Here is a 17446-nt window from a genome sequence, read left to right as displayed (position 1 = left end):
CTCTATATTCTACAGTTTCGTCTTTTTCTTTCAATTGTTAATGAGAACCCATTAATATACCAAGTCTTGACCTTCTTAACCACACGTATTTTCTCTCTTTTCTATCATCCCTTTTGATCAAACCAAATACCAAGTCTCCTCGCTCACTTTTTTCCATTCCTCAAAACTATATATCTTCTCTTTATTACTTCACAAATTTTCTTATCATAATAATAGAGGAAAATGAGCATTGAAATAGTGGAGAGAGCTCTCAACAGCCTGGGAAAAGGCTTTGATTTAACTTCGGATTTTAAGCTCAAGTATTGCAAAGGCAAAGAGAGGTTAGTTCTTCTCAATGAAACGCATCAAAGAGACATTAATCTTCCTGGTTTTGGACCCATCAAAGATGTTTCCATCGATATCAAATGTGACAAAGGTGATCTTACTCGTTACCAATCCGATATTCTCGAATTCAATAAGGTATATTTTATTTTGTTTTATTTCATTATATCAACTCTATCTCCATCATCATTTTCTTCTTCATTGATTGATTGAGAGAGATTAATAAACTATGAGCAGATGTCAGAATTTTTCAACCAGAAGAATTCAATACCAGGGAAAATTCCATCAGGGTATTTCAACGCCATGTTTAACTTGGAGAGTGGTTCATGGGCGACTGATGCAGCCCACACAAAGTGTTTGGGACTCGATGGATATTTTATCGCACTCTTCAATCTTCGTATTGATCGCTATCCTTTGGTTCTGTCCGATGAAATTCGTAATGCGGTTCCTTCTTTTTGGGATCCTTGTGTCCTATCAAGGTAATATAAGTTCATAATTTGCACAATATATATATATAATTTTTTTTTTTTTTATCAGAAGTTATATTTTAGTTACAATATCTTTAATTATGAACTAATCCGGAACTGGTCAAGCTAATAAACATATAATTACTAAATTTAATAATACAGTGTTTGGCCTAATCACATGTAATTAGTTGCTTGATGGTAGGGATTCTAGTTTCTTAGTTGACCAGTCAATCTTCATTGGAAATATTATGAAAAAGTCAACGATATCAACAATCCGTATGGTGCCAGCTCATTGATATCTGTACTTTGCTTTGAAAGGATTTTCTTTTCACACGATCAGACGGTGTAAGTGTATCGTCTAATAATCCCAAATCAGATTTCTGTTTATTATTTATTGGTACGTGACAGCTGCTTTCTCCGTTTGAAATTTTCTGTGTGGAGTTTGGTGAAAATACAAGGCAAAAGGTTGACATTTAGTTGCCAATTTGCTTGAACTCCATAGGATGAAATAAAAGAAAATTCAAAATACCCCAGATGAAAAACTCAAAAATGTCAAAAAGAATTTCAACTAATTCAATTAAACATTGTATTTCAACATCGATTTCACCATCAAATGCATGATAAATTCCTCCATTGAAAATGTCACCGAATTTGCATTATTGTTTGACAGATTCATCGAGAAATATGGAACCCACGTCGTTGTGGGGCTGAGTGTTGGAGGCCAAGACGTGGTGCTAGTCAAGCAAGATAAGTCTTCGAACTTGGGGCCATCAGAACTTAAAACACATTTGGATAATCTCGGAGATCAACTCTTCACTGGGACCTGCAGTTTCGCCCCGAAAACTAAAGAAAAAATGCATAAGGTCTGTCCGTGATGAATCATTAACATAGAAACTTTAATAGTGAATAATTAGTTGTTTTCTTGAATTGCAGACACCTGAAGCCTTCAATGTATTTGATCCGGAACCTGTGGCCTTCAACAGCTTTTCCTCCATAAGTTCAAAACATGTAGGTTTGAATATAATTAAGCAGTGTTGTTCATCCTTTAATATGTTATAACTAATGTTGATGTAATTAAATTAACATTGAAGTAGAATGTTTGTAGGGAATCAGTGTAATATGCCACAAGAGGGGAGGTGACACTTCAGCCAGTAGCCACTGTGAATGGCTTCCAACAGTGTCATCAAATCCTGATGCAATCCATTTCAGCTTCATCCCCATCACTTCTCTCCTTGAAGGGGTTCCTGGAAAAGGCTTTTTATCGCACGCCATCAACCTCTACCTTCGATGTAAGTCTTCGCCTTCATCAATTTTCATTAATCATTTGGATCCTTCAATTAAATTTTGCAATTTGATATGCAATTGCAGACAAGCCTCCTATAGCTGATTTGCAGTACTTTCTTGACTTCCAATATCACAAAATTTGGGCTCCCGTTCACAATGACCTTCCACTCGGTCCTTCAAATATGAGTACTCCTTCACCTGCTCTCCATTTCCATATGATGGGTCCAAAGCTATATGTAAACACTATTCAGGTACGTCCGTTTGATTGAAAAAACTTCGAAATTTTCTTTCCATTTTCCAGGAATGTGATGAGTAACAAAATTTATTGTGTCCATCAGGTTACATCAGAGGCGAGACCTGTCACTGGGATGCGCTTGTATCTCGAAGGAAAGAAATGCAACAGGTAATTTAATTTCGATGGAAATTCACATGTGCTGATGTTTGTGTAACATCCTGTTCATTGTTAAAATATTATGGATAACAAATAAATCTACTATATCTTGATAATGGAATGAAGGGGAGCACACTCCAAGCACATTTGAGATGGATAAGAGATAAATCTACAATATCTTTACCGTGGATCAAGGCATTTCAATTTGTGTTTATGTTTCCGAAATTTTACCAGATTATTCTTTTGATCTCTGCAGGCTAGCCCTTCACCTCCAACACCTCTCAAACACCCCAACAGTGCTTGAAAACAGGATACACGACATGCCATTGTGGCGAGGATCAGAAGACATTGCCGACCACCGATTCATCGAACCGATCCATCGAAAAAATTTCTCTCATATAAGCACAGCGCCAGTTAAATATGATCCCAAATGGACAACTAGAAAAAATGTTTCATTCATCGTCACTGGAGCTCAACTTTACGTACAAAAACATGAATCCAAGAGCGTTCTCCATCTCCGCCTCTTATTCTCCAAGGTTTCAAATTCTTTTGTAGTACAATCAAATTGGGCACAAGGGTCAGCAGGATTTTCCCAAAAGTCAGGTCTTTTTTCCACAATAAGTACATCAATTACAGGACATCAAGTTAAAGAGAAAACGCCAGTTGTGGTGTTGGATTCTAGTGTTTTTCCTTCGGGGCCGCCGGTGCCGGTTCAGACTCTGAAGCTTTTGAAATTTGTTGATACTTCACAATTGTGTAAAGGGCCGCAGGACAGTCCCGGCCACTGGCTGGTCACCGGAGCTCGGCTGGAGTTGGAGAAGGGGAAGATATGTGTTCATGTAAAGTTCTCGTTATTAAACATTTGTTTATGAGTTGAAGATAAAGAAACGAAAGATTGGTTTTAGTGTAAAAACAGAGTAGGCAATCTTGGAGCTACGGTAATTTTATTCATCTGTATATTCTTTTTGCGATTATAAAATTATAGATGAAAATTCAATCGTTTTCAATAGAAGTTGTTAATATATAAGAGTAGATAAACGAACAATATAGTATACGAATTCTGTATTTTTATTCTCCATCTTCCTATATATGTACCTGTAGTATTGTATTGATGCCCTTCATTTCAGTCAAGAAACCGCCAACTTTTGGTATGTTTGTTCGGCTTTATTATTATTATTATTTTTTTGTTTTTCAGTTTCTAAGATTTTGGTCCTTCGACAACCACTTCTAATTTTTTTTTTTTAATGATCGAGAGTGTCCGGACTAGCTTACGCATAATCTCTTGAGACTTTGGAACTATCGGTTGAGTAAGAACTCCAATGACCATCCGTAATAACAGTCATGGAGACTCAAAGTGAAGTTTCACTTTTAATTTTTTATATGCACTAAATTAGATTATTGTCTCACATGAATAAATATTGTCAACAACCACTTCTAATCAAGGTTTTAAAACCCGACCCGGAGAGTGACCTTGTCAGGTCATTTGGTCACCAGGTTGGCCAGTCGAACCGGTTTAACCACTGGTGAACCGTGATGTTATCATGCTGATGTTAGCGTAATGATGTCATTCTGATGTTAGCATGACATATAAAATAATAAAAATGTGATTCAACCATTGGGTCATATCGGCAGTTCGTAATAAAAAATCTGGTTCAACTGCAGTTTAAACTAGGTTATTTAATATTTTGGTTTTTTAGTTGAACCGACTCGACTTAATCACCAATTCCTGGTTCAACCGGTCGAGCCGAGTTTTAAAACCATGCTTCTAATTGCAACCAAGGTTATCAATCAAGCAACACTGTATATCAATCATTAATATGGTAAATTAGATTATTATGTGTCATATTAGATATTTTTATTTAAATTATAAAAGATTATATAACATGACAAATAACTTTATATTTACTTGGCTTTTCAATTTGATATAAAAATTTATTATTTCGTTACTTTCTTTGGTCAATGTAAGGCTTGGTCCAGCCCAACCCAGGTATTAAAAAACCTGGACTTTCTCCAGGCTCGGGCTTGCATTTTATAAATATATCCCAGGCCTAGCCAGAACCCAGAGTGTGGCCATCTCTAATTTAAAGAGTGCCATCTTTTTAGAGGGTTCCATCTACAGCAGAAAGCTTGGTAAGGGAAGCCTAGAAAGGAATTAGTGAATAATAGAGAGCAACTGAAGAACCAACATTACGAGAAAATTGTTTATGGTGGAAATCAATATTTTTGGGTAAAGATTTTCAATTAGTGAAGGTGATGTTGTATGGTTTGTTTGATTTTCAATTAGTGAACCAATATTAATGACAACACTTCATCCATCAAACTCATATCTATCCCTAACTATGAAGGTTCATACTTGTCCAAGTTGATATCTTGGTCATCAAAAATTGTTGAAATACTCACTTATGATTCCCTTAATTATTTTCTTAGTTTGAAAGCTCGGACCCTAAAGGGTTGTACTTGACATTTATAAACTTGTTTTAGTATCCTTTACAAGAAAGAGAAAGTCTATGATATTATTGAGGTATTGCTGACGTGGTATCACAAGACAATATATATATGTCAAATAGTTATTATATTTAATAACTATTATTATTAATAATATAAAGATTTAGAAAAAAGAGAAAATTCACAAATTGCGTAAATTCATTGGAAGGTGAAAATATCCAATTGTATTTTAGATTTTTTCTTACAAGAACAGAGCACATGAATTCTAGCACAAAAATAAGACACCTACCTCTCGAACTATAAAGTAAACAATATATGTTAACTAATTCTAACTGGTCTAAGTATTCTCAGTAGATATAGTTGCATTTAAAAATACTCATTTAAACGAATATTTAGATTAATCTCAATAATAGTGAGAAGTAAAGAGAAATTCTCATTTATTGTACTGTGAACTCAATAACTTTCTATATATGTAGTATGATGATAATCAAAGTCAAATGGTATAATTTATTATTGCTAACGCAACAACTTTCTATATATATATATATATATATTTGAGTTCCATTTTAAGTTCAATTGATCAAATCTTTTTTCCTGATTGACCTTTTATGTCTCCTATATAAATAGGGAGATTATTATAGACTATCTCTTAAGGTTTCCAAATTTACTATTCAAATAACATTCTTTTTATTGTAGATTACCCTCAAAGTTTAAAACTATATCATAAATACTCATTTGCGTATTAGATGGACCTTCAAAGTGTAAAATTCTTTATCATAAATACCTGTTTGCGTTAACCATGTTACGTTGTCGTATATAACAAACTCAGGGCAAAGGAGTATCCATGATATAGTTTCAAACTTTGAGGGTACTCTATGATAAAAAGTGTGAAAATTGTCATCCAAATGATAAATTTAGAAACCTTAAGGGTGGTTGATAATTTCCCCCTATAAATATAATGAGAAAATTTATATTAATGAAATAATAAATGAATAGATTATTCTACGAGAACTATACTAGACAAGTGTCCCAAGATTCTCAAGTAAATTCATAATTAAGAGTGGATCCAAAGCAAGCTAGGATGTTGTAACTTAATTGATATATCTCTTTAATAACTATTTCTCTAATACAATTCAATAGTTGAGGAAAAAAAAAAAAAAAAAAAACCCTCCAAACCCTAAGCTATAGTAACCAATATATGCCTTTTTGGACATAAATGCCCCTAGGCCTGTATTTCCTTGATGAAAACACAATTTCAATTTTTTTTTTTGGTCATTTTAAAACAATAAAGATAAATCATATATTTTTCAAAAAAAAAAAACCTCTTTGAACTGATAGATTCATTCCAAATCCAAACTTAAACCGAATTTTATATTATAAGGAGAGAGAGAGGTTGATCTTTTATATCTGGGTAATTTTGAAATTGTGATAGTTGTTGATCAATATAGGGTAATGTTTGGAGATGTGGTTAGTTTTTTTAAGCCCCTCCATGTTTTAGTTAATTATTCAAAGTTATTATGTAGTTTATCCCAGATGGTCAAGGACTCTTGCTTCTCGGTTCTAAAGACTGCAAGGTTCATGAGGCTTAAGTTTCGAACTCCACCTGCAAAGCAAGTACAGGTATTTTTGGATTTTTCTTTAAAAAAAAAAGAGGTTAATGTTTAGTAAGTACATTTACTACTAGAAATTAAGAAATTGAATTTTTTACCTCACATTTTGATGCGATTCTATCATAAATTGACATAATAAAGCCTAATTGAGTTGAAAATATGGAAAATATAAAAGTCCACTTAGAAATGATACATAAATAACAAGAATTGAAACCTAACAGTTTAAATTGAAACATTAGTCAAAATAACAAGAATTTTGTTGATAATCTAAAATTAAAGTAACAAGGCTAAGGACAAAATATATAATAACAAAATCTTTCTCTTTGTATTTTATTTTAACCTTTTAAGTATTAGATGATATTAAATTGAATAATGTTATGCATACAACTGAATCATACAACTAGACAAAAAACATAGGATATAATAGTCATTTATATGAATTTTGTAATTTTTTACCGATTATATGACTCAGTTGTAAGCATAGCATTATTCCATTAAATTCTATTGAGTTAAGAAGAAAAAAAAAAAACTTAACAGTTGGGACTAATTCCAAAAGATACATTTAGAATTTGGCCTCCATGAATCTCTTTAAGTTGTCTACTTTGCCTTATAGGTTTTTCCATTTGTAATTGATATAATTCTTAGTTCTTGTAAAATTTAAATTTTTGTAAAAGTATGTGTCTATACCTAAACTAAAAGATACACAAAAAGTTTTCATTTAAGATAACAATTAAAAATTAAAAAAAAATGTTAATATTATGAAAATTTACAAAAAAAAAAAAAAAAGGGTTACACAACTTTGTAATTTAGGAACTAGTCAAAAATTTTATTTCTTTTTTAAGAAATATGAATTACATTTTAAGTGAATAGAGTGAGTTGATGGAGCTTTACACTTGAAGAACTCAGATTGGTTCACAAGGAATCAAACTTGAAATTTAGGACCAGCTCTAGTGTTTGTACTTAACAACAAAAATAACACTTAAAACAAAGAAAAACAAGGTTGCCAAAATGATTCCAAGGCCTAAAGGATCACCACCAGCCAAGGATAAACCACCACCAACCCTTTCGGCAAGATTGGATAAAGGTTAAAATGAGCTCTCACTAGAACTACGAATTTCATTCATCCAAAAACTACCTTACAATAGGAGAAGCTTGCCTTATATAATGACCTTACAAAAAGTTGCAAAAGTTGCCCTAACTTGGTTTAGTCTTGGGCGTACAAGTGGCATGCACTAACTCCTAGTGAATCTAAGCCATACAAAAGAAAATTGACCAATATTTGAATTGGTCAGGGGTTCCAACATAGGAGAAACAAAAAATAAAAAAAATGCATGCACAAATTAGCTAAAACACAAGATCCTAGAACTTTCCTTAAGTGATAAGGGACATGGAACCGCCCAAACCTTACAACCTTGTTTTTGCCAAATCAGGTAATGCTTGTAGCAACCCATGTGTTCCCTTGTCTATTGCATTTAATGCTCCCACATGCTTCGCTTGATTCTCCCAGCAAAGTTTGAATACTTAAACTACTTTGGTGGGAAATTTCTTAAGTAATCAAGCTACATCCAATTAAAGGCATTGAACCCAAATAGTCAAAATCCATTTTAGGCCACTTGGGCTCATGATGAACGACTCTATTTACTTGGGCCAAATTTTGAGCCATAATACGTCCTTGGGCCTTGCCTTCCGTTATGCATTTTCCTTGGGCCGAAATAATCTCACCTTTTTAAATAATTCCTTCAGTGGGCTTCACTTGGTTTCCACAAAGGTTTTTGCTGGGTTCTTATCAATGTCATCTATACCCTAAACTAAAAGATTACACAAAAAGTTTTCATTTAAGATAACAATTAAAATATTTTTAGAAAAATGTTAATATTATTTGAAAATTTACAAAAAAAAAAAAAAAATGGTTACACAAACTTTGTAATTTAGGTAACTAGTCAAATTTTTTTATTTCTTTTTTAAGAAATATGAATTTGTAATATCCCACTTGAGGTATGTNTATAATGTTTAGTAAGTACATTTACTACTAGAAATTAAGAAATTGAATTTTTTACCTCACATTTTGATGCGATTCTATCATAAAATTGACATAATAAAGCCTAATTGAGTTGAAAATATAAAAGTCCACTTAGAAATGATACATAAATAACAAGAATTGAAACCTAACAGTTTAAATTGAAACATATAGTCAAAATAACAAGAATTTTGTTAATAATCTAAAATTAAAGTAACAAGGCTAAGAGACAAAATATATACAATAACAAAATTCTTTCTCTTTGTATTTTATATTTTAACACTTTTAAGTATTAGATGACATTAAATTGAATAATGTTATACATACAACTGAGTCATACAACCAGACCAAAAACATAGGATATAATAGTTATTTTACATTAATTTTGTAAATTTTTTACCGGATTATATGACTTAGTTGTAAGCATAGCATTATTCCATTAAATTCTATTGAGTTAAAAAAAAAAAAAAAAAAAAAACCTAACAGTTGCGACTAATTCCGAAAGATACACTTTAGAATTTTGGCCTCCATGAATCTCTTTTTAAGTTGTCTACTTTAGCCTTATAGTTTTTTTCCATTTGTAATTGATATATTTCTTAGTTCTTGTAAAATTTAAAATTTTTGTAAAAGTATGTCGTCTATACGCTAAACTAAAAGATTACACAAAAAGTTTTCATTTAAGATAACAATTAAAATATTATAAAAAAAAATGTTAATATTATTTGAAAATTTATCCAGAAAAAAAAAAGGTTACGCAAACTTTGTAATTTAGGTAACTAGTCAAAATTTTTATTTCTTTTTTAAGAAATATGAATTACATTTTAAGTGAATAGAGTGAGTTGATGGAGTTTTACACTTGAAGAACTCAGATTGGTTGACAAGGAATCAAACTTGCAAATTTACGACCAGCTCTAGTGTTTGTACTCAACAACAAAAATAACACTTAAAACAAAGAAAAACAAGATTGTCAAAATGATTCCAAGGCCTAAAGGATCACCACCAGCCAAGGATAAACCACCACCAACCCTTTCGGCAAGATTGGATAAAGGTTAAAATGAGCTCTCACTAGAACTACGAATTTCATTCATCCAAAAACTATCTTCCAATAGGAGAAGCTTGCCTTATATAATGACCTTACAAAAAGTTGCAAAAGTTGCCCTAACTTGGTTTAGTCTTGGGCGCACAAGTGGCATGCACTAAGTCCTAGTGAATCTAAGCCATACAAAAGAAAATTGACCAATATTTGAATTGGTCATACAAGGGTTCAAAAAAAGAAAAAAAAAAAAAAAAAAAAAAAAAAAAAAAAAAAAAGAAATGTATGCACGGATTAGCTAAAACACAAGATCTTAGAACTTTCCTTAAGTGATAAGGGACATGGAGCTGCCCAAACCTTACAAACTTGTTTTTGCCAAATTTGGTAATGCTTGTAGCTACCCATGTGTTCCCTTGTCTATTGCATTTAATGCTCCCACATGCTTCCTTGATTCTCCCAGCAAAGTTTGAATACTTGAACTACTTTGGTGGGAAATTTCTCAAGTAATCAAGCTATATCCAATTAAAGGCATTGAACCCAAATAGTCAAAATCCATTTTAGGCCACTTGGGCTTATGATGAACAACTCTACTTACTTGGGCCAAATTTTGAGCCATAATATCTCCTTGGGCCGAGTCCTTGCTCTTGCCTTCCCTTATGCATTTTCCTTGGGCCGAAATAATCTCACCTTCTTAAATAATTTCTTTAATGGGCTTCACTTGATTTCACACAAAGGTTTTTGTTGGGTTTTGCTGGATTCTTGTCAATGTCATTTGTACCCTAAACTAAAAGATTATACAAAAAGTTTTCATTTAAGATGTCAATTAAAATATTTTTAGAAAAATGTTAATATTATTTGAAAATTTACAAAAAAAAAAAAAAAAAAAAAAAGGTTACACAAACTTTGTAATTTAGGTAACTAGTCAAATTTTTTATTTCTTTTTTAAGAAACATGAATTACATTTTAAAAATTATATCGTAAACCATGATCATTGAGATCGATACAAATCATGTCGAGATTTATTGAGATCATCATACGATCTTTACTTATAATACCTAGTAGATCATGGTGGCTTCTTGATTGCATAATTTGATTTTTTTTATTTTTTATTTTTAATGAGTAAACGACATGTTCCCACCCAAAGTTTAACGAAATGCCAAGTTCTCACCCTTGGTTTCATAAATTTCAAATTCTCACCTTTAAATTAATACTGTTAGTGATTGTTGGTTCAGGAATGTGCTATTACCAAACTGCCCCCATCTTCTTTTTCTTCATCTCCCCTCCTTACTATTATCAAACTACCCTCCCATCTTCTTCTTCTTCATCCCCCCTCCTCTAGTCCTCCTCCCATCTTTGTCTTCTTCATCTCCCCCTACCATATATTACTTGTTTTCTCAATAAACTTCAAGAAAAAAAAAAAAAATATATATATATATATATATATACAAAAACAGATCCTTAATAACCCAGATAAAAGAAAAGAGAAATATATAAAATTAGATTCTTCAGCCTGCACTCGATCGATGGCCTACCAAATCACTTTCGCTCTTCATTCTCTTGATCTATCCCTTTCATTTCAGCTTCATTAGACGCAATAACTCCTCAGTCCTCACCCATCAACAAAATTAAACAAATCTCTTTACAACTTTATCAACTCAAATATATAAAATTAGATTCTTTAGCCTGTGATCGATCGACGACCTGCCAAATCGCTTTCACTCTTCATTCTCTCGATCTATCCCTTTCATTTCAACTTCATTAGACGTAATAAATCCTCAGTCCTCAGCCTATCAACAAAATTAAACAAATCTCTTTACAACTTCATCAACTCCACGTTAAACTAACTTCATCAATTGCGGATTAATCAACAAAAAAACAACAACTTAGATCTTCATCAACAAATTCAACGGAAACGTGACGCAATTTTTTTTTACCAGAATACAAAAACAACAAAAAAATTACACAAAGAGGGTGGGTGTTTGTTGGTCATGGCGGCCTCGACAACGTGAACGGCATTGGGGTTTTTGCCGTTGACAATGTCGTGGAAGTAGAAGTGGAGGTGGCTGAGCTTTTGCTTTTTGAGGCCAAGGGATTTTGGAGAGAGGGTTTTGGAGAAGTGGTTGGATCTTGCAGAGGTTAGGGTGAAAGAGACGAAGAGGAGGATTACGAGCAGAATTTGGATGAGTTTTGAGATGGTGGTGGCGGCGGCGACGGTGGCCATGACTTTTGTGACGTTTTGGGGTGGATTATATCATTAAAATTTTAGATACAATCTATTATTAACATGTATTTTGAGTATTATTAATCTGGATTGATTTGAGTTTTTTGTTATTAGGATTCTGATTCTTTATTCGATGAGCCTAGTTAGTAAATACGGGTATGGCAAAAAAAGGGTGTAGGAATTTTACAGATATAATACGGTAAATAGTAAAAAATACGTTTATAAAAATTCGGTCATAAAATTCGGATACAGAAAAAATATGATACGGATATATACAGATTTAATACGATACATTGTCAATAATATGTTTTAAAAAATACGACAATATCAATTCTAATTTTCACACTTTTATAGACTAATTATTAATGTATCTTTGCATTAATGGCTTCAATTAAATCTTTTGCTTTTGCTTTTGGTATGGTAACGTTAATCTTTTCTTTGCCTTAACAAATTCCCAAGCCCATGTCTGGTTCTAACCCACCAGTGGAAAAGATATTTATTTATTTTTTTGTTTATGCAATAGAATTATAGAAACATAATCCACTAATCTGCAGTGTTGAGTGTTGAAATCCACCACAAACACAAAACACCCGTGACCCATCTTGAAAACCCCCCTGCCTCTCTCTTCTTCAATCAAATCATCTCTCAGTGTCTCACTCTCACCCACAAGGCCAACTGCTTCTTTCAGAGTTCCAACAATGACATCTGCTTTACAGGCTATTTTTTCTGCCAATACTTTCCCTTCCTCAAACTTTTTCTTCTCCCCCAAACACAAACACAAACCCGTTAAAAATCTCAACCAGTTCGCCTTCCTCAAATTTATTCTTTTCCCCCAAACACAAACACAAACCCGTTAAAAATCTCAACCAGTTCGTCGTCCGAGCTGAGGAAGGGAAAGTATTGGCAGAAAAGCTGAAAACGTCAAAGAACTGAGGAAGAAAAGCTGAAAATGTCATCCGTCGAAGAACTAAGGAAGAAGAAGATCTGGAGAAGAGAAGAGATACTGTGTAATTTTGAATTAAACCCACTAAAACGACGTCGTTTTGGGTGAGCAATGGGTTTTTTTTTTTTTCAATAATACGCGAATTATACGCGAATAATTCGCGAATTATACGGGTATTCATATTATACGCGTATAATTCGACAGTTTTTATAACATACGTTAAAACGCGTTTTATATGCGAATTATACGGTTGGGCGTATAATTCGTATATAAAACGCGTATTTACTAACTATTATTATGAGGGTGTTTTAAAATATAGTAAATGACAGTTTTAGCCCGTAATTGTTAAAAAAAAATGAAATGGTGTTAATTTAAGGGTGGGAATGTGGAGTTTATGAAACCAGAAGTGGTAACTTGACATTTCGTTAAACCTTGGGTGGGAACAGTCGTTTACTCTTTTTTAATTTTAATGGTGCTAATCTGCTCTTATTGCTGTTAAAGTTTACGGACAATGAGACAAAACTAAGGAAAGGGGTCTCGAATGTAGTTCCTTAAATTGGTCAGGGTAACTGTACTTTTCCGACGTTTCAGGGGTGTATCTGATATTACCCCAATTTTTACATGAATTTAGAACAAGTACAACGAAAAAGCGGTTCCACACTTCCACAAGCCCCTTCGACGCGATATTTCGCCGTTCTCCGCCGCGCCATTAAGCCGGCCGCTGGAGGTTCGTCTTCTTCAACTATATCACATTTTAAATAATTAAAAACATGTAAGGGTTGGTCATCCGTTCATATGATGCTTTGCTCTGAAAATTATCTTCTAGTTGAAGCACGAGACCTGTTTGGTTAAATGCCTGAGAAAAAAAGTTGAGGCTGGAACTAAATTGGGTCTGTACTTTGGCGAGTTATGTGTCTTTGTTCTTCTAGACTTACTGAAAAAGCAAGGAGCAATGGGCTTTACACCACTTGAGCCATAGACCATTTGCTAGAAATTTTTCAAAATATCATTTTCTATATCGGCTTGTGCTTTAAACTTGTGTGCTTTTTGAAGTTAAATTCCATCTGGTCCCTTGTGAAAAGTTTGCTTTTTAAGTGTAAGTTTCCATTTTTTCTGAATGTATTTGTTATGTATCAAGGTGTTCAGGGAAGTTATTTTGTGACAAACGCTTTTGAGATATAATGCTTACTGTAAAAGCACTTTAAAATGATTCCTCATAAATTATTATTTTTGAAATTGTAATTTGTTTGTTTAAATTCTGCAAAATTTAATGGCCCTTACCATTTTAGGAAAATGGAAAGCGCCCTGAGCATCAGTTGGGATACGAAGTTGCTTTACATGCTCAGTTGGCTGGAGAATCATACCTAAAGGTAATTGTATTTGATGCATCTCATGACATAATTCTTGATACTTTGCCATGATGAATTGTTTGCAAGTTTCTTTTAATTGAAGAAATTGTTTTGAGACAGAAAATATATTTAGAATTGCTGCTTGGTGTGTGTGTTCAAATGCTATCATCGCCTAAAAAAATAAATTTCCTTATATAATTTATGTAACATCACTATAGTTTGATTATATCATTGATTTTTATTTGATTAGATTAATTTTAATTTTATTTCAAAATCTCTTATTTCATATGGGTTTGTACAGAAAAAGTTTTATAAGGAATTTATAAATGAAGTTACTTTTAGTAACGAGAGCCTTGTGACATGTCTGCACTAACATATTATACTGATACTCAGCAACGAACAACGTTTTGAAATTGTATGGCAATGACGAGTTTATCAAAAATAGGGAGGGAAATAGGAAATGCTGTTCAGCAAATAGGTAATAAGAAAGGTGGAGGATGGTATGGCCCTTTCATGGCTGCAGCCTCTAGAGCCATCGTTGACCGAATCCCATTGGTTGATCTTGTCCTTGAAATCAGAGATGCTAGGGTGCGTAAAGCATATCCTATTGAATCCTTTTTTTTTTTTCCTTTGTCTATCAAATGTCTAACTGAAATATTTTTGGTTTAGATTCCATTTTCATCAGAGTTTGAACAATTGAGGAACTACCCTTTTTCATCTAGGCGAATCTTAGTGCTCAACAAAATGGATCTTGTTAGTCATTCTCAATTAAAGGAGTGGATGAACTATTTTAACCAACGAAATTGCATTTCTTTTGGTGTCAATTCCCATAATAGGGACAATGTGAAAGAGGTATAACTCATTAATTCATTATTTATCAAATTACTATTCACATATTTGTGAGGATTTGATGATAGTCTGCTTTTTGCAGTTTCTCAACTTTTTGCAAGCTCGAGTCAGGGAATTGAAGAAAACTGATCATCCGAGTCATACCATAACGGTAATGCTAGTTGGGGTTCCTAATGTTGGTAAGTCAGCTCTTGTCAAGTCCTTGCATCACATTGGAAGGATTAGTGCTGCAGGTATTTGTTATTGTTATCTTTTTTCAATGTTTTAGGAAAACAATTTCTCAAATGGAAGCTAAGTTGTTTTTGAAGCGATATTGGGTTTTTTGTAGAGAAAGGAAAGCTCAAGCATGTAACGGTAAACCCACAGCCAGGAGAGACGAAAGACATTAACAGCTTCAAGGTGACAGGCTTCTTTCCTTGTAATGCTCTTTCCACTCCAGAAAAGATTATCACATCCCTATGTCTTGTGTTATTTAGTGCAACAATTCTTAAATATGTATAATCTGTGTTTGTTTTTGGAGTAAATAAATTTTATTGATACAACTATGTTGACCTCTCAATGGTTTTAGTTTGGTTTCATATAATTTTGTACCTTTGTTTTGGTGCTAGTCTGTCTTCTATTTTCTCTGCAACTTGATGCGCATAAGAGGATAAGGTAGCAATGTTGACTTTAGCATGTTTCTTTTTTAACTTAACTTTTCTTTCCATTTTTCATTTGGTATTTGTTTGCTGATACGTTATAATGGAAACTTGTTTAGATTCCAGATTGCTAGCCATCCCAATATTTATGTGTTGGACACCCCTGGTATTTTGCCTCCTGAGATCCATGACATTGAGGTGTGCTCCAAGCTGGCTTTAACAGGTGTGGCTATATTGTTTATCCTTTTTTTGGGTGTAAACGAGAATTATAATGTTTCACCCATAGCTATTCTAGCTCAGTGGTTAAGAATGCAAAACTATGATTAATTAACTTGTGCATATAGTATTATGTTTGTGACATTTAAGATAATTCAGATTGTTGAAATTCTCAGCAGACACTCAATGCAGGTTTTTTTTCTTCTAAATGCAGGAGCTATTAGGGACTCTTTTGTTGGGGTAAAGAAACTTGCTGAATTTTTTCTGGCAATTCTCAACTCCAGTGATGAATACAAGAAGTGGGCAAAATTTTCCACCTATGAGAATGACAGATCCAACTTGCAGCACAATGTGGAGCATTCAACTGGCCCTGAGTTGGAGAAGAAACAGAAAAGGCGATATCCCTCAGACCACACGCAGGTATGAAAGCTTGTGCAATCACATACCTCAATAAACTCTGTTCTAGCAGTAAATAATTTATGCACTTCTCTGCAAACTGGGCAATAGGTAGTGAAACAAATATGTACTGCTTCTCATACTAAAATTTTTTTCTAGTCCTTTTCTTTATGGCATTTTTTCAGGTTTTTGTAGTTATCACTCGGATGATGAATAAGCTTTTAATGTGATAACCAACTGAAATATTGTTCTCTGGGGAATTAATTGAAACAAACCAATTGGCGGAAAATTTGTTTAATTATTTTTCTCACAAAATGAAAAGAAAAAAATATAATAAAAAGCTAAAGTAACCAAAGGACCATTTATATGACCGAAAATGCTGTTGATGAATCTCTTGTGTTGCCTGTCCAATGCCTGAACGTAATTTGATCAAATTGTTTAATGAAATATTTTCAATGAACTTGCAGGATTTTATTGTACAGAAAGTTCGGCAGACTCTTTTTGAGGTAACTTCATGTTTCGGTGGAAATGTGGAAAAAGAGGAGGATATGGTAAGGCTTATTGACCTACAATTCAAAGCTTTAAAGGAAATTTTCCAGGTTCCAGTGGATTTAAGTGAGGATCCTAACACTAAAGTTGCTTCTAAGTTGCTTAATCTTTATCGCACTGGGAGGCTTGGACATTATACTTTAGATCCTGTTCCAAGGAGAACCTCAAATTGACAGTCAATAGGGGAGTCTTCATTTCAGGGGCCAGTTGTTTCTTGCTCATTTCAGTCGTTATCCCCCGTCCATAGCTAGAAAGGTTACATGTTTTATGGAGAATGCCTGTACTTCTATATTTGTTAATGAGAATATATTTCAAGAAGTGGTGTACACATTTTTGTATTTGTATTTGTATTTGATATAAGATACCATGTTATCAGGCTACCCTCATTCAGTTCCATAACTTTATTAAACCAAATCTCACTAATATTAGGGGTAGTTTTTGTTACTTTTGAAATCTCAAGATGCCTTTATTGTGATAAAGGCAAACCTCGATGAGTCTATTTTATTATCCTTACGGGTGCGTTTGGTTTGGGAAATGTTTTATTATTGAAAATGAAGGATTATTATCAAGACATATTACCATAAAGATTACGTGGGATGTTATATCAATATGTTTAGTTAGATTAGTGGGTATAAATAATTAAGATTGGGAAGAATAAAATTTTTACTGAATTGCCCTTTCTTTTTAATATAATAATAATAATATTATTATTATTAT

The 17446-nt window shown here is 33.1% G+C and overlaps 2 protein-coding genes across 6 annotated transcripts; both read left to right on the top strand.

Annotated features, from left to right (window-relative positions):
• On the top strand, nt 1-3470 carry LOC116115396 (MACPF domain-containing protein At1g14780-like). Its single transcript, XM_031401544.1, has 8 exons — nt 1-459; nt 559-800; nt 1459-1651; nt 1722-1796; nt 1894-2077; nt 2157-2323; nt 2411-2475; nt 2720-3470. The coding sequence occupies exons 1-8, from the start codon at nt 223-225 to the stop codon at nt 3333-3335; spliced, it is 1779 nt and encodes a 592-aa protein (XP_031257404.1). The 5' UTR covers nt 1-222; the 3' UTR covers nt 3336-3470.
• Nucleotides 3471-13393: 9923 nt separating this feature from the next.
• On the top strand, nt 13394-17154 carry LOC116115400 (DAR GTPase 2, mitochondrial). 5 transcript variants are annotated; one of them, XM_031401550.1, is made up of 10 exons: nt 13394-13459; nt 14022-14102; nt 14527-14669; nt 14751-14933; nt 15013-15163; nt 15259-15348; nt 15539-15584; nt 15688-15791; nt 15999-16204; nt 16648-17154. In XM_031401550.1, the coding sequence occupies exons 3-10, from the start codon at nt 14595-14597 to the stop codon at nt 16900-16902; spliced, it is 1110 nt and encodes a 369-aa protein (XP_031257410.1). In that variant the 5' UTR covers nt 13394-13459; nt 14022-14102; nt 14527-14594; the 3' UTR covers nt 16903-17154. The 5 variants fall into 5 exon arrangements, with proteins under 5 accessions (XP_031257410.1, XP_031257407.1, XP_031257406.1 ...); XM_031401547.1 differs by having other exon boundaries at nt 14475-14669; nt 15013-15109; XM_031401546.1 differs by having other exon boundaries at nt 14475-14669.
• The last annotated feature ends 292 nt before the right edge of the window (nt 17155-17446 follow it).

Source organism: Pistacia vera, unplaced genomic scaffold, assembly GCF_008641045.1.
Source record: "Pistacia vera cultivar Batoury unplaced genomic scaffold, PisVer_v2 Contig738, whole genome shotgun sequence".
NCBI lineage: Eukaryota > Viridiplantae > Streptophyta > Magnoliopsida > Sapindales > Anacardiaceae > Pistacia > Pistacia vera.
Note: the sequence above shows the minus strand (reverse complement) of the source record. Positions and strands in the feature narration are given on the sequence as shown.

Excerpts from the sequence above, each read along its gene's own strand:
- LOC116115400 (XM_031401546.1), top strand. The coding sequence starts at position 14,499 with ATGGCAATGACGAGTTTATCAAAAATAGGGAGGGAAATAGGAAATGCT. Across the intron at positions 14,670-14,750 it reads TTGAAATCAGAGATGCTAGG|ATTCCATTTTCATCAGAGTT; the intron begins GTGCGTAAAGCA and ends TTTTTGGTTTAG. Across the intron at positions 15,585-15,687 it reads GATGCGCATAAGAGGATAAG|ATTCCAGATTGCTAGCCATC; the intron begins GTAGCAATGTTG and ends AAACTTGTTTAG.
- LOC116115396 (XM_031401544.1), top strand. The coding sequence starts at position 223 with ATGAGCATTGAAATAGTGGAGAGAGCTCTCAACAGCCTGGGAAAAGGC. Across the intron at positions 460-558 it reads ATATTCTCGAATTCAATAAG|ATGTCAGAATTTTTCAACCA; the intron begins GTATATTTTATT and ends AACTATGAGCAG. Across the intron at positions 1,797-1,893 it reads CCTCCATAAGTTCAAAACAT|GGAATCAGTGTAATATGCCA; the intron begins GTAGGTTTGAAT and ends GAATGTTTGTAG.